At 50.7% G+C, this 15606-nt stretch overlaps 1 protein-coding gene and 1 long non-coding RNA gene across 3 annotated transcripts in view; one reads left to right on the top strand and one right to left on the bottom strand.

Moving 5' to 3' along the window:
- LOC105497135 (uncharacterized) overlaps positions 1-6296 on the bottom strand; it is a 53589-nt gene extending 47293 nt beyond the window's left edge. The window contains exon 1 of the long non-coding RNA XR_011617812.1: positions 5973-6296. This is a non-coding gene — a long non-coding RNA (uncharacterized lncRNA). The remainder of the gene's footprint in view (positions 1-5972) is intronic.
- A 2507-nt stretch (positions 6297-8803) lies between these two features.
- Positions 8804-13254, top strand: LOC105497137 (kallikrein related peptidase 4). 2 transcript variants are annotated; one of them, XM_024797687.2, is made up of 4 exons: positions 8804-8955; positions 9404-9654; positions 9737-9873; positions 11438-13254. In XM_024797687.2, the coding sequence occupies exons 1-4, from the start codon at positions 8879-8881 to the stop codon at positions 11588-11590; spliced, it is 618 nt and encodes a 205-aa protein (XP_024653455.2). In that variant the 5' UTR covers positions 8804-8878; the 3' UTR covers positions 11591-13254. The 2 variants fall into 2 exon arrangements, with proteins under 2 accessions (XP_024653455.2, XP_070943682.1); XM_071087581.1 differs by lacking the exon at positions 11438-13254 and having other exon boundaries at positions 9737-10420.
- The last annotated feature ends 2352 nt before the right edge of the window (positions 13255-15606 follow it).

The following is a 15606-nucleotide window of genomic DNA, read 5'->3' as shown; positions in this document are numbered from 1 at the left end:
ATCCCAGCACTTTGGGAGGCCGAGACGGGCGGATCACGAGGTCAGGAGATCGAGACCATCCTGGCTAACACAGTGAAACCCCGTCTCTACTAAAAATACAAAAAAAAATTAGCCGGGCGAGGTGGCGGGCGCCTGTAGTCCCAGCTACTCGGAGGCTGAGGCGGGAGAATGGCGTGAACCCGGGAGGCGGAGCTTCAGTGAGCAGAGATCGCGCCACTGCACTCCAGCCTGGGAGACACAGCGAGACTCCGTCTCAAAAAAATAAATAAATAAATAAGAATAATAAAAAATAAATTAATTAAAAAGGAAAAAGAAACGGTAAAATTAATCGTAGTAACATATTAAACTTGATATATCCAAACTTGTCATTTCCACGTCGCCAATGTAAAAAAATCAGTAAGAGAATTTACATTCTTTATTCCACACCAGTTCTTCGAAATCCAGGGTATATATTTACGCACACAGCACACCGCAATTTGGATGCTAAGTTTTTTTCAGAAATATTTGATCTGCATTCAGAGCCCAGAAAGTTTAGAGTTGAAAAAGATGATTCGCGCACCCAGGTTGTTCCAAACGTACTTAGTTAAAACTCTCCCAGTAACTGCAACAAGTGTCGGTGTTTACATTTAAATTAATTAAAACTAAATAAGGTCAGGCACGGTGGCTCATGCCTGTAATCCCAGCACTGTGGGAGGCCAAGGTGGGCAGATCATTTGAGGTCAGGAGTTCGAGATCAGCCTGGCCAATATGGCGAAACCCTGTCTCTACTAAAAGTTAGCCAGGCGTGGTTAGTGTGTGCCTGTATTCCCAGCTACTCGGGAGGCTGAGGTAGGAGAATCTCTTGAATCCAGCAGGTGGAGGTTGCAGTGAGCCAAGATCACACCACTGCACTCTAACCTGGGCGACAGAGGAAGACTCCATCTCAAAAAAAAAAAAAAAAAAAAAAAACCTCAATAAAATTTAAAAGCCAGTCCTTTGACGACACCTGCCCACTATGGCCTGCACAATCAGATCTTAATTTATTTCAGTCTGCTCCAGGTCCACTGCCCCGTCCCCATCTGCCTGGCAAGAAATGTCACAGCTACTTTGGGATCCCACCATCCTCCATCCTCCATAGAGTGACGTCTGATGACTCAGCTTGGTTGGTGCTAGAAAGATGGGGGATGCCTAGGCCTTTGGTCAATGAGGTCACTATAATAACTTCTGCTCCTTTGGCTTTTGTGGGGTTTTGGGGTAATTTTCTTTTTTCTTGTGAGTGTGTATGTGAGACACAGAGTCTCACTCTGTCGCCAGGCTGGAGTGCGGTGGCACGATCTTGGCTCACTACAATCTCCACCTCCCAGGTTCAAGTGATTCCCCTGCCTCAGCCTCCCAAGTAGCTGAGATTACAGGTGTGCGCCACCACGCCCGGCTAATTTTTTGTGTTTTTAATAGAGACAGGGTTTTGACATGTTGACCAGGCTGGTCTCAAACTCCTGACCTCAGGTGATCCGTCTGCCTCGGCCTCCCAAAGTGCTGGGGTTACAGGCGTGAACCACCACGCCCAGCCTTGTTTGTCTGTTTTTGGTCTCACAGGCTGGAGTGCAGTGGTGTGATCTTGGCTCACTGCAGCCTTGAACTCCTAGGCTCAAGTGATCCCCCTCCTGGCTTAGCCTCTCGAGTTGCTGGTACTACAGGTGTGTCGCGCTATGCCTGGCTAATTTTTTTTTATTCTTAGTAGTGACGGGGTCTTGCTATGTTGCCTAGGCTAGCCTTGAACTCCTGAGCTCAAGTGATCCGTCTGCTTCAGCCTCCCAAAGTGCTGGGATTACCGGCGTGAACCACTATGCCCAGCCCTCCTTTACTATTTACTGGGGTTCTTCTACTCGCTGCTGCAGAGAGGCTGCCCAGAGTGGTCCCCCCAGCCCACAGCCATCCTCCCATCCTGCTGGCAAACAGGCTGTGTTCTCTCTGTCTTCCCGCACCTCCCTCACGCTGGAGTGAGCTCCATCTCTCCTTCTCCCAAAGTCCCTCTCTCCATCCTCCCCACTTCTGGAGGGGACCCCAGGATTGCACCACTCAGTCCCAACCTCTCTCTTCCGAAACAGGAGGAGGAAAAGGAGTCACTCACACCAGGACCTGTGAGTTCTCTTCCTACTGAATGTCCCATTGTCCATACTAAGGAAAGAAAAGAGTTTTATTGTGTAATATAATCTACCCCAAGGTAGCCTTATGTTATTGAATAAAAGGCAAGGATGGGCCGGGCGTGGTGGCGTGTGCCTGTAATCCCCACTATTCGGGAGGTTGAGGCAGGGGAATTGCTTGAAGCAAGGAGGTGGAGGTTGCAGTGAGCCGAGGTCACGCCACTGCACTCCAGCCTGGGCGACAGAGCGAGACTCCATCTCAAAAAAAAAAAAAAAAAAAAAAAAGCAAGGGTGATGCCTTCCTTCCACCCTTGAGGTTTGTTCAGATCCAGCCTACAGGAGTTCCCTGAGGTTACCGAGGAAAACTCAGGGGTCAGGTCCCTAAAGGCTGCACTGGGCACCCCAGCAGAGACGGCCAGGGCTGCCTTGGGGCCTTAGTGCAGCAACTCCACTGCAGCCAGAGATTCATGCCTCTTCTGGCTCAGCCAGCCCTCAGGAGGGATGGGAGGCAGAAGGGGCTTGTTCTTCCAGTTACACAGTAAGAGTGGACTCTCTGGGAGGGCCGGTGGCCCCGTCTGCTGCCGCATTCCCTCCCCTCCCCAGCAATTCTCCCTGGCTTCTCTGGCTGAGACTGCATCTCATCTGCAGGTGGGGGTGAACTCAGATGACTCAGGTGACAAACAGTGGGCCAGGGTGGACCCCCATGACCTGTGTATCTTCAGGAAGGCACACCTGTCCTTCAGCTTCAGCTTCGGTTTCCTGACTTACAGAGAGAGGTGGCATACAGAGAGTTCAAGATATGGGCTCTGGGATCAGGCAGCCTAGGTACATGGCTGCTTTGCTGTGTGACCTCCAATAAGTAGCTTGACTTCTCTGTGCCTTCATTTCCTCTTTCATCACATTGGGAATAAAGATGAGTACTTCAGGGAGTTATGAAAATTAAAACGAGTTAACTTGTATAAAACTATTACCATGACAACCAGAAGAGAGGTGATATATAAATGTTAGATATTTTATCATTATTATTATTATTTGTTTGTTTGTTTTCTGAGCTGGAGTGTCACTCTTGTTGCCTAGGCTGGAGTGCAATGGCACGATCTCCGCTCACTGCAACCTCTGCCTCCCAGGTTCAATTAACTCTCCTGCCTCAGCCTCCAAAGTAGCTGGGATTACAGGCACCCACCACCACACCCAGGTAATTTTCGTATTTTTAGTAGAGATGGGGTTTTGCCACGTTGGCCAGGCTGGTCTCAAACTCCTGATCTCAGGTGATCCACCCACCTCGACCTCCCAAAGTGCTGGGATTGCAGGCGAGAGCCACTGCGCCCGTCCCGATATTTTATTATTTTTAAAATGATTATTATTCCTAGTTCCTGAAATGTCTCTCTTTCAGTGTCTTCCTCTCTTTTTGGCCACATCTCTCAATGTGTTCCCAGCTCTCTCCTATTCTCCATCTACCTGCCTCTGTCGGTTCTTCTCTTTTGGCCTCAGTCTTTCTGTGACTGAGGTAAACTACTTACCCCTCTGTGCCTCAGTTTCCTCATTTGTCAAACAAAGCTCATAGCAGCATCTACTTATATTTTTTTGAGGAATACATGTGTTATTGCATTTAAAATACTTAAAAGAGGGCCAGACATATGGTAAGTCCTTGACCTCCTTACAATTAATTTAACATATTCTAAAGGTTAATTAATAGTAAGCTACCATTATTGTCTGTTGTTATTTTCTCTCTCTATATCAGCCTTTGTCTCTTCCTCTCCCGTCTGTCTGTCTGTCTTTGTATCTCCCTTTATCCATCCACTCAACACATCTGCAGTTAACAGCTCTCATCAGTGAACACAGCAGACACCAGCCCTGTCCCCAAGGGGCTCCCACACTAGTGAAAGAAACAGCTACTAGAAAAACAAAACACACAAGCTGGGTGTGGTGGCTCTCACCTGTAATCCCAGCACTTTGGGAGGCCAAGGTGGGCGGATCACCTGAAGTCAGGCGTTTGAGACCAGCCTGGCCAACATGGTGAAATCCCATCTCTACTGAAAACAGAGAAATTAGCCAGACTTGGTGGCGAGCACCTAAAATCCCAGTTACTCAGGAGGCTGAGGCAGGAGAATTGCTTGAACCCAGGGTGTGGAGGTTGCAGTGAGCTGAGATCGCACGCACCACTGTATTCCAGCCTGGGTAACACAGTGAGACTCCATCTCAAACAAACAAACAAACAAACAAGAAAAAGAAACACACAATGATACATGTATACATTGTACCAAATGCTGTAAAGGAGCGTGTAGGATGCTATAAGATGAAAAAACAAACAGGGGAGTGAAGACCCTGAATCAGACTGGGGAAGGGCTCAGGGAAGGCCTCTGAAGAAATAACATTTGAGTTGAGACAGAATGAAGACAGCGAAGGGAAAAGTGTCGGAAGCGCATGGAAAACAAAGACGGAGCGACATGAGAGAAGACAGGTGGAAAGGGGAGACAGAAAGTTGGACAGAGACACAGGTGCAGAGCCACAGACAGACAGAGACAGCCAAGGAGAGACAGAGATGGGAGGAGAGAGAGACACAGAGAAAGATGGACAGAGACGCAGGTGTGGAGCCACAGACAGAGAGAGAAGGCGAGGTGAGACAGAGACAGGAGGAAAGAGAGACACACAGGGGCGGAGAGACACAGACAGAGGTCAGAGGGAGAGCAAGAGAGACGGGGTCAGAGAGAGAAAGGGACAAGGACAGGGGAAAAGAGAGACAGAGACCTGCCAGAGCTTCCTATTCTGTGGCCCCAGCCTATGTCCTGTCCTGCCCAGAGTTATTTGGGGGTGCACAGGCCCAGGACAGAGTTGGGGGAGGGTCTCACTTGGGAAGTTTCCAGCCTGGCAGGTGAGAGAAACAGAGACAAGGTGGGGAGAGAGACAGAGATGGGACCAGAGAGACAGAAGAAAAGAGAGCCAGAGAGAAAGAGAGGCAGAGACACGCGGTGGGGTGTGGGGGAAAGAAGGAAAGAAGGAGAAAGAATGGATGTTAGAGAGACAGAGACGAGACCTAGGAGAGACGGAGAGACGCAGAGACATTTCTGTCTCATCGCGGTCATCTGCGGGCACCGCCCCTCACTCGTGCCGGCGCTGCGGTCTACACCCACCCACTCCTTGGGTGATCTCATCCGGCCTCGTGGCTGTAAACGCCACCTCTCCCCTAATGAGTCCCCACTGTTTCTCGGCAGTCCTGACCTCGGTCTGCCCCTCCGCGCACCCTCCGCGGTCTACCGCACCCTCGCACGCCCTACCCCCTTCCCGCACCTGTGCGTCTCCGCAAGATCCGTAGAGCGCAAGCCAAGGGACCAAGCCTCCACGCCGTCCTTGGCTCCTCTGCTCCTGACCCCCCACTTTTCATCCATCGGGCAGTAACTTGACTCCACATGCAGAGGGGACCCCGCGTCCATTCACCTCTCTTCTCCCTTGACCGGGTCGCCTCCCACCTGGGCCGTTGCCACCGCCCCCCGCCCCACCCCCACCATCACTCTCCACCCTGGAAGTTTTTAAAAAGTAAATAAGATGATGTCACTCCATCCTCGTGCTTAAAATCCATTGCACTTAAGTAAAACCCAAACTCCTTAACCCTGGTACGTAAACAGGGCCACAGACAGAGAGACAGAGACAGACAAGGAGACAGAGGCCTGCAGGCCGACTGGGTTCCTGGTCTGCCCTCCTGCCCGCCCCGCCCTCCTCTGGCTGGAGTCAAGTTCTTCCCTGCACCCCACAACCTCCCCTGCTGCGTGGACCCTCCTCCTCCTCTCCACTGGGTTCTCAGCTTAAATGTTCCCCTTCTCTGAGACTCCCCAACACAGCACAAAGACTCACCACCTCATATGCTGGTCTGCAGTTTTCCTTTATTATCTGTGCCCCCCGGTAGGACGCGATCCCCAGTGATGAGGGCTTTGATGGTTCCTCCTGTGGCCCCAGCACCTGCCGCAGAACTGGGAGTGTGGTAGGCGCTCAGCTGCTTTTCACTGAGCCAGGCTTTTTACTTCTCCCACTCACCGCAAGCCTACGATGCACCTGGCGCCCTGTGCCTTTCTCTGAATGACCTCTTTGAATCCACCTGGGAAATGGGGCATAACGGTCACTCTAGTTTTATGGTTGGAAAACAGGCTCACAGGGGTGCAGTCACTTGCCCAAGGTTCCAAAAATAGTGTGTGATGTAAGCTGGATTCGAACCCGGGGTAATTTGCTGGAGAAGCACAGCAAGAGAGGGATAAAGGAGGGGAGAGAGAGAGATTTAATTTAGAAAGAGAAAGAACACGAGAGAGAATGGGAAAGAATGAGAGGAAATGAAAGAAAACACGAGAGAGAATGAGAGAAAGAAATAAGAGAAAGAGACAATGAGAGATACAGGTGAGAGAGAAGTATCTCATGAGAGAGAATAAGAACATGAAAAGTGATAGAACAAGAGAGAGAGAAAGAAAAGGGAGAGTGGAGTCTAGGATCTGGGGAGGGGTCTCCTCTCTGGGCCCCGGGCCCCTGGCGCCTGCCGCCAGCCCCATCTGGGCCCCCAACCACTGCCTGGTCAGAGTTGAGGCAGCCTGAGAGAGTTGAGCTGGAAGCTCACAGCACCTGACCCCTGGAATGCATCCCCTGGGGGGCAGGCCAGCCCAGACAGAGGACGCTTATAAGCCCCAAGGAGGCCCCTGCGGGAGGCAGCAGGCTGGAGCTCAGCCCAGCAGCGGAATCCAGGAGCCCAGAGGTGGCCAGGTAAGAGGCCTGGTGGTTCCCCACTAAAAGCCTGCAGTCTTCGTGATCCAAGTCTCCCTCCAGCTCCATGTCGCTGGATTCTCAGCCTCTGTGCCTCCTATCTCCACATCTCTCCAGATAGATCCCTCACTGTCTCTAGTTAGGAGTCTATCTCTTTCTCTCTCTCTCTCTCTGGGTATCCCTTAGCCTCTCTGTCTCTCTGAATCTATATCTCCGTGTCTAACTCTCAGACTGTCTCTGAGGGTATCTCTCAAACACTGTCTCTCCGGCTCTGATTCTCTGTGTGTCTTCCCTCTGTGCTTGTTCGTGGATGGCTGGACACCATCTCTCCCCACTCGTAGACAGCTAGATACTCTCTCTAGACTTTCCTTTCTACCTAGTTCTCTGTCTCTCTCTCTTTTCCCATCTCTCTCTCTCTTTTTCTCTTTCAGTCTCTAAATCTGTCTCTCTAGGTTCTGGGTCCACGGATGGGAGTGGGGGTAGATGGTCTAGACTCTAGCCTACCTAATAACATCCCAGAGGGAAGAAAGGGAGGGAGAAAGAGAGGGATGGAGAGACTTGGACTGAAGACCCCCAGATAGGGCTAAGTCTCAGTCCTCATCCCCAGGTGCTGACGTGATGACCACAGCAGGAAGCCCCTGGGGCTGGCTCCTGGGGTACCTCATCCTGGGTGCCACAGGTATCTGAGTATGCATGTGTGTGTGACTGTGCTTGGGGGCACAGTGTTTGTTGATGTTCGGGCGTGATTCAGCGTCCTCCTGCTCGTGACTGCAAAGCTGGCTGTGAGACGATACCATATGATCCGCCCCCCATGGCTGTCCCCCTGAATTGTGTGTGGCAGTGTGCCTGGGTGTGTGGTTGGACCTGTGAGACACTGACAGTTTGTGCCTCTGAATATCTGGTGGAGTGACAACACTGTCATGATGATGTAGGGACAGGGGAAGCCAAGGGTGCAGGAGATTGTGCTTCCTGGGGACTAATCCATTGCTGGGAATCTGTGCCTACTTCCTGGGTCTTCAGTCCTGAGATCCCCCTCTCCCATCCCCAAGGAACTCACCTCACAGGACTCTATAATGATGTTTTGGTGTGAATGGGCTTGTGGCTGGGTGTGACTGTGAGTAAGGCTGGGAGAGGATAGGACCGACTCGGTGCAGGACTCTGAGCATCAGTCTGTGCAGACAAGTGACCCGATCTTTGCTCCCAGCAATAACTCCACCCCCTGAGCTTTAATCCAGGCCAAACGACCCGATCCTACTGCTATGAGCCTAGACTCCCCTGCTGAACCCCTGACAGTGGCTTTGCACCGCGATGGCACCAGTATCACCTCCAGAGCCCACCCCAGAGCCCTGACTCCGCCCCAGGAGCCCTGACTGCGGCCCAGGAGCCCTGATCCCACCTTCTGAGACTGCCCCTATCCATAACCCGGCTCTTGAAGCCTTGACGGCGCCCCTGCGCTGTAACCCCAACCCTAGGAGCACTAATCCCGACTTCTCAGCCCACCCCCATGTCCTGACTCCCCTCCCAGAAGCCCTGACTACCCTGAAACCCTGACCAGGCTCCCGCACCGTGATCACCGCCCCTGGGAGCCCTAGGCCAATACCCTGGACCAGCCCTTGAAGCTCTGATCATGCCCCCTGCACCATAACCCCACCCCCAGAAGCCCTGGGTCCGCCCCCTGGGCTCATCCCCAGCCCTGACTCGGCCCGCAAGAGTCCTGACTGCTCCTGAAGCCCTGACCGCGCCCCTGCTCAGTAACCCCACCCCCAAAAGCCCTGGGCCCACCTCCTGAGCCCGCTCCCAGCCCTGACTCCACCCCGAGGAGCCCTGACTGCTCCTGAACCTCTGACCACGCCCCTGCTCGGTAACCCCACCCCCAGGAGTCCTGGGCCCGCCTCCTAGGCCCGTCCCCAGCCCTGACTCCGCCCTCAGGATCGCTAGTCTCTGGTAGCAGCAGTCGAATCATAAACGGCGAGGACTGCATCCCGCACTCGCAGCCCTGGCAGGCGGCACTGATCATGGAAAACGAATTGTTCTGCTCGGGCGTCCTGGTGCATCCGCAGTGGGTGCTGTCAGCCGCACACTGTTTCCAGAAGTGAGTGCAGAGGTAGGGCGAGTGGGCAGGGCCTGGGTCCGGGGGCAGGGCCTGGATGTTACTTTGGCTGAAGGCAGGGGCCTATCAGGTTCATCCTGGGGTGCTCCGGGGGAAACAGCGGTGAAGGCTCTGGGAGGAGGACGGAATTAGCCTGGATCCGGGGAGCCCAGAGGGAAGGGCTGGGAGGCGGGAACCTTGCTTTGGAAGGACTCAGAGAGCCCTGGGTTGAAATCTCAGCCCAGTGCTGAGTCTCTAGTGAACTAAGGCAAGTTCCTGTCCCTGAATTTTTGTGAATGAGGATCTGAGACCATGGTTAAGTAGCCCTTAGGGTGTTTAGCGAAGAGGGTGGGGTTGGGGTTAGGGAATGGGGATGTGAACGGGGTTGAAGATGAGAATGGAGATAAGGATACAGTTGCCACAAAACTGACCTGCCGTCCGTGGCCCTCAGGTCCTACACCATCGGGCTGGGCCTGCACAGTCTTGAGGCCGACCAAGAGCCAGGCAGCCGGATGGTGGAGGCCAGCTACTCGGTGCAGCACCCAGAGTACAACAGACCCTTGCTCGCCAACGACCTCATGCTCATCAAGTTGGACGAATCTGTGTCCGAGTCTGCCACCATCCGGAACATCAGCCTTGCTTCGCGGTGCCCTACCGCGGGGGACTCTTGCCTCGTTTCTGGCTGGGGTCTGCTGGGGAACGGTGAGCTCGGGGGTGTGTGTCTGCCTTCTTCAAGGGGTTCTCTGCCCAGTCGCGGGGGCTGACCCAGAGCTCTGCGTCCCAGGCAGAATGCCCACCGTGCTGCAGTGCGTGAACTTGTCGGTGGTGTCTGAGGAGGTCTGCAGTGAGCTCTATGACCCGCTGTACCACCCCAGCATGTTCTGCGCCGGTGGAGGGCAAGACCGGAAGGACTCCTGCTACGTGAGAGACGGGAAAGGGGAGGGCAGGCGACTCAGGGAAGGGTGCAGACGGGGGAGACAGAGATACACAGTGCTGCATGGAGAGATGCAGAGATGGAGAGACACACAGGGAGACAGTGACAACTGGAGAGAGAAACTGGGAGAAACAGAGAAATAAACATAGGAATAAAGAGAAGCAAAGGAAGAGAAAAACAGAAATAGACACACGGGGAGGCAGAAACACACACACATAGAAATGCGATTGACCTCCCAACAGCATGGGGTCTGGGGGCGCTGACGTCCACCCAACAGAAAATCCTTGTATAACTTTTGACTCCCCAAAAATGTGACTAGAAATAGCCTACTGAAGGCCGGGCGCGGTGGCTCACGCCTGTAATCCCAGCACTTTGGGAGGCCGAGGTGGGCAGATCACGAGGTCAGGAGATCAAGACCATCCTGGCTAACACGGTGAAACCCCATCTCTACTAAAAATGCAAAAAATTAACCAGGCGTGGTGGCGGGTGCCTGTAGTCCCAGCTACTCCAGAGGCTGAGGCAGGAGAATGGTGTGAACCCGGGAGGCAGAGCTTGCAGTGAGCCAAGATCCCGCCACTGCACTCCAGCCTGGGTGACAGAGCCAGACTCCATTTCAAAAAAAAAAAAAAAAAATAGCTTACTGTTGACGGGGAGCCTTACCAATAACATAAATGGTCAATTTATGCATATGTTTTATGCATTCATGATATACCTTTGTTGGAATTTTTTTATATTTCCAAGCTGCACAGTTCATCTGTGAATTTTTTTTAATTGTTGCAACTCTCCTAAAATGTTTCTAATATATTTATTGAAAAAAATCCAAGTGGACTTGTGCAGTTCAAACCAGAGTTGTTCAAGGGTCAACTGTGTACCCAGAGGCAAACAGTGACACAGACTCACAGAGACGAAACACGAAGAGAAATAGGAAAAATCAAGACTGTACGAAGAAGCTGGGCACGGTGGCTCACGCCTGTAATCCCAGCACTTTGGGAGGCGAGGCAGGCAGATCACTTGAGGGAAGGAGTTCGAGACCAACCTGGCCAACATGGTGATATCCCGTCTCTACTAAAAATACAAAAGTTAGCTGGGTGTGGTGGCAGGCGCCCGTAATTCCAGCTACTTGGGAGGCTGAGGCAGGAGAATCACTTGAATATGGGAGGCAGAGGTTGCAGTGAGTCAAGATCGCACCACTACACTCCAGCCTGGGCAACAGAGCGAGACTGTGTCTCAAAAAAAAGGACTTTACGAAGAGATGCAGAGACACTGAGACAGACAAACAAGCCACGAAGGAGACAAAGAAGGAGAGACAAAAACAGACAGACAACAAGCCCAAGAGAAGCAGCCAGCATTCAGGACATAGGACATCGGGAAGCAGGATTAGATGAGGTCAGGGATCTGCAATGGGACTTCCAACAGATATGTTGCTGGGCTATGTTGTTGTTGATGATGGTTCTGTCTTTGTTTCTCAGTCTCATTTAGTTCCTCTCTGATCCCACATCCATTTCCACCTCTCTGTGTTTCGGATTCTGACTCTCCCTCTCTTCACAACAGGGTGACTCTGGGGGGCCCCTGATCTGCAACGGGTACTTGCAGGGCCTTGTGTCTTTCGGACAAGGCCAGTGTGGCCAAGTTGGCGTGCCAAGCGTCTACACCAACCTCTGCAAATTCACTGAGTGGATAGAGAAAACCATCCAGGCCAGTTAACTATGGGTACTGGGAACCCATGAAATTGACCCCCAAATACATCCTGCGGAAGAAATTCAGGAATCTCTGTTCCCAGCCCCTCCTCCCTCAGGCCCAGGAGTCCAGGCCACCAGCCCCTCCTCCCTCAGACCCAGGGATCCAGGCCACCAGCCCCTCCTCCCTCAGACCCAGGAGTCCAGGGCACCAGCCCCTCCTCCCTCAGACCCAGGAGTCCAGCCCCTCCTCCCTCAGAGCCAGAAGTCCAGGCCCCCAACCCCTCCTCCTTTAGACCCAGGAGTCCAGCCCCTTATCCCTCAGACCCAGTGCTCCAGACCCCCAACCCCTCCTCCCTCAGACTCAGAGGTCCAGGCACCCAACCCCTCCTTCCCCAGACCCAGAGGTCCAGGCTCCAGGCCCTCCTCCCTCAGACCCAGCCTTCCAAAGCCACCTAGACTCTCCCTGTACACAGTGCCCCCTTGTGGCAAGATGTTGACCCAACCTTACCAGTGTTAGAGTTGGTTTTTCATTTTTTGTCCCTTTCCCCAGATCCAGAAATAAAGTCTAAGAGAAGCGCAGGTTCTGTTTGTAGTGTCCTCCTTGCTTCCCCTTCCATTCAAGAGATTCCAGCAAATGGCTTTTCCTCCATGGGTCTCAGTTTCCCTATCTGGGAAATGGGAGCTTTGACCAGGAGGGCCACAGGGTTTCAGAGGGAGGGGCCATTCCCTGGGTAGTTAAGAGAAACCAGTGCCATGGCTGTTGTCCAGTTTCTGAAAAGTCAAGTCAGCAAATGGTAACTGTAGAGATTTTCTTGCTTAGTTTAACGATTCAGCTTCAGTTGATCTATATTTGTTTTTGTCTTCTTAACTGCATTTCAAGAATTTTTAACTTGCATCTGTCTCAGGACTTGGCTGCTGCAGCTGGAGGCTGGTGGGAAGAATCGTGGAGAGGGTTACTGTGAGTGACAGCTACAGAGACCAAGGAGCAGAAAGAGGGGAGGTTGAGGGCCAGAATGGGGCAACTGAGGGGCAAGGAGATGGGAGACTGGATAAGTATATAGATAATTTGAACAATACAATTAACACATTCTATTTAATGGTCAGATATGGAAAGTTGCACCCAGTACCTGAAAAATATAGGATCATTTCAAAAGACATACAGCTACCAGAATGGCTAAAATTGAAAAGAATAACAGCATCAAGTCTCGGTTATATCTACAGCAGCTGTAACTCTCCTACAATGCTGGGGGTAGGGGGTAAAATGGTACAACCACTTTGGAAAACAGCTTGGTAAATTCTTAGAAAGATAGGCATACATCCACATGATCGCTAGCAATTCTACTCATAGTATTTATGTAATAGCCATAAAAAGACTTCCCTAAGAAGAATGTTTATAGTAGTTTTATTCATAATAATGAAATTGGAAATGAAGCAAGTGTCTATCAGTAAGTGAGTGGATAAGCAAACTGTGATATATCCATACCATGGATTGCTACTCTGCACCAAAAAGAAATAAACTATTGATATAAGCAACAACATACATGCATCTCAAAATCATTATTCTGGCTGAGCGCGGTGGCTCAAGCCTGTAATCCCAGCACTTCGGGAGGCCAAGACGGGCGGATCACAAGGTCAGGAGATCGAGACCATCCTGGCTAACATGGTGAAACCCCGTCTCTACTAAAAAATACAAAACAACTAGCCGGGCGAGGTGGTGGGCACCTGTAGTCCCAGCTACTCGGGAGGCTGAGGCAGGAGAATGGCGTAAACCCGGAGGCGGAGCTTGCAGTGAGCCGAGATCACGCCACTGCACTCCAGCCTGGGCGACAGAGTGAGACTCTGTCTCAAAAAAAAAAATCATTATTCTGAGTGAAAGAAGCTAGACACAAAATATGATACACTGTATGATTACATTTATATGAAATTCTAGAACAGGCAAAATTAATCAATGTTGCCTGGCTGCTAGGATGGGAGAGTGGAGTAGGTATAGAAACAGATTTGGGTCAGGTGCGGTGGCTCACCTGTAATCCCAGCACTTTGGGAGGACAAGGTGGGCAGATCACTTGAGGTCAGGAGTTCAAGACCAGCCTGGCCAACATGGTGAAACCCTGTCTCTACTAAAAATACAAAAATTAGCCAGGCATGGTTGCAGGTGCCTGTAATCCCAGCTACTCGGGAGGCTGAGGCAGGAGAATCACTTGAACCTAGGGGGTGGAGGTTGCAGTGAGCCGAGATCACACCACTGCACTGCAGTCTGGGCAAAAGAGTGAGACTCTGTCTCAAAAACAAAAACAGAAACAAAACAGATTGGGAAGAAGCGTAAAAGAACTTTCTCGGGTGATGGAAATTTTCCGTAACTTTACAGGAGTGAGGATTACATGAGTGTATGCATTTGCCAAAACTCATTGAATTGTAATGCCACACTGTGCATACCTCAATAAAAACTTCACCTCAGTTTAAAAACCACACACAGCATTTACAAACATGAACCCGTTACTGAGGTACGAAGCAAGTCTCAACACATTTCCAAGTTGGAATATATAGAGTATGTTGTCTGACCACAGTGTAATTAAGCTAGAAATCATAATAACCAGAAAATCTTCATGTGTTTTCAAAATGGTCTTAGGGAGTGCAAGTGCAGGTTTCTTACAGGGATATGTTGTGTGGTGGTGAACTCTGGGCTTTTTACTGTATCCATCACCCAAGTAGTGTGCACTGTACCCAGTAGGTCATTTTTCCTCCGTCACCTCACTCCCCTCTGATGCTTTCACCTTCTGGAGTCTCTGGTGTCTATTATTTCACTCTATGCCTGTTTGTACCCACTGTTTAGCTCCCATTTATAAGACAGAACATGTGGCATTTGACTGGCTGTTTCTGAGTTATCTCATCTGCCACCACACCCGGTTAATTTTTTGTGTTTTTAATAGAAATAGGGTTTCACAATGTTGGCCAGGCTAGTCTTGAACTCCTGACCTCAGGTGATCCACTCGCCTCTCCCTCCCAAAGTGCTAGGATTACGAGCGTGAACCACTGCACCTGGCCAAGATATGCATATCTAATGCCCAGAAATTTCACTCCTGAGTATACGCACTAAAGAAACTTATGCAGGCCGGGCCCGGTGGCTCATGCCTGTAATCCAGCACTTTGGGAGGCCGAGGTGTGCGAATCACGAGGTCAGGAGATCGCGACCATCCTGGCTAACACAGTGAAACCCCCTCTCTACTAAAAAAATGCAAAAAAATTAGCTGGGCATGGTGGCGGGCGCCTGTGGTCCCAGCTACTCGGGAGGCTGAGGCAGGAGAATGGTGTGAACCCAGGAGGCGGAGCTTGCAGTGAGCTGAGATCGAGCCACGGCACAGCCTGGGTGACAGAGAGAGACTCCATCTCAAAAAAAAAAAAAAAAAAAGAAACTTACGCATATCTGCAATATATATGATATATATAGTGATTTAGACTCTATATATGTGCGTCTATATATATGTTCATGGAAACATTTTTTTTTATAACAGCATCTAACTGGAAACAACCAACCCAACAGGCAAAACTAGTAAATTGGATAAGTAATTTGTGACATATTCATAACAATAAATATTCAGTCATAAAAAGGAATAAAATACTGAACATGGATGAACTTTGAAAACATGAGGCTAAGCGAAATAATTCAGCCACAAAGGGCTGAATTATTCCATTCAACGTTTTGCGGCTGAATTATGCTTCCGTTTATATGAAATACAGAATAGGTAAATCTATAGAGACAGAAAGCAGGTTAGTAATTGCCAGGAGCTGGGGATCAGGGGGAGTGGGGGGTGATCGCTAATGTGTACAAGGCTTCCTTTCGGGGTAATAAAAATGTTCTGGATTAATAGTGGTGGTGGTTGTACATCGTGAATGTACTAAATGTCACTAACTGTAAATTTTATATTTTGTGTACCTAACCACAATAAAAAAGAATGAAAATATGTTTTCATAACACTATTAACCTATTTATACAATTTCTACACATAGAAATCTAAACCTAGCCCACTGTGGGAGGCCAAGGTG

Source organism: Macaca nemestrina, chromosome 20 (assembly GCF_043159975.1).
Source record: "Macaca nemestrina isolate mMacNem1 chromosome 20, mMacNem.hap1, whole genome shotgun sequence".
Taxonomy (NCBI): Eukaryota; Metazoa; Chordata; class Mammalia; order Primates; family Cercopithecidae; genus Macaca; species Macaca nemestrina.
The sequence above is the reverse complement of the archived record's forward strand: the minus strand, read 5'-3'. Positions and strand labels throughout refer to the sequence as shown.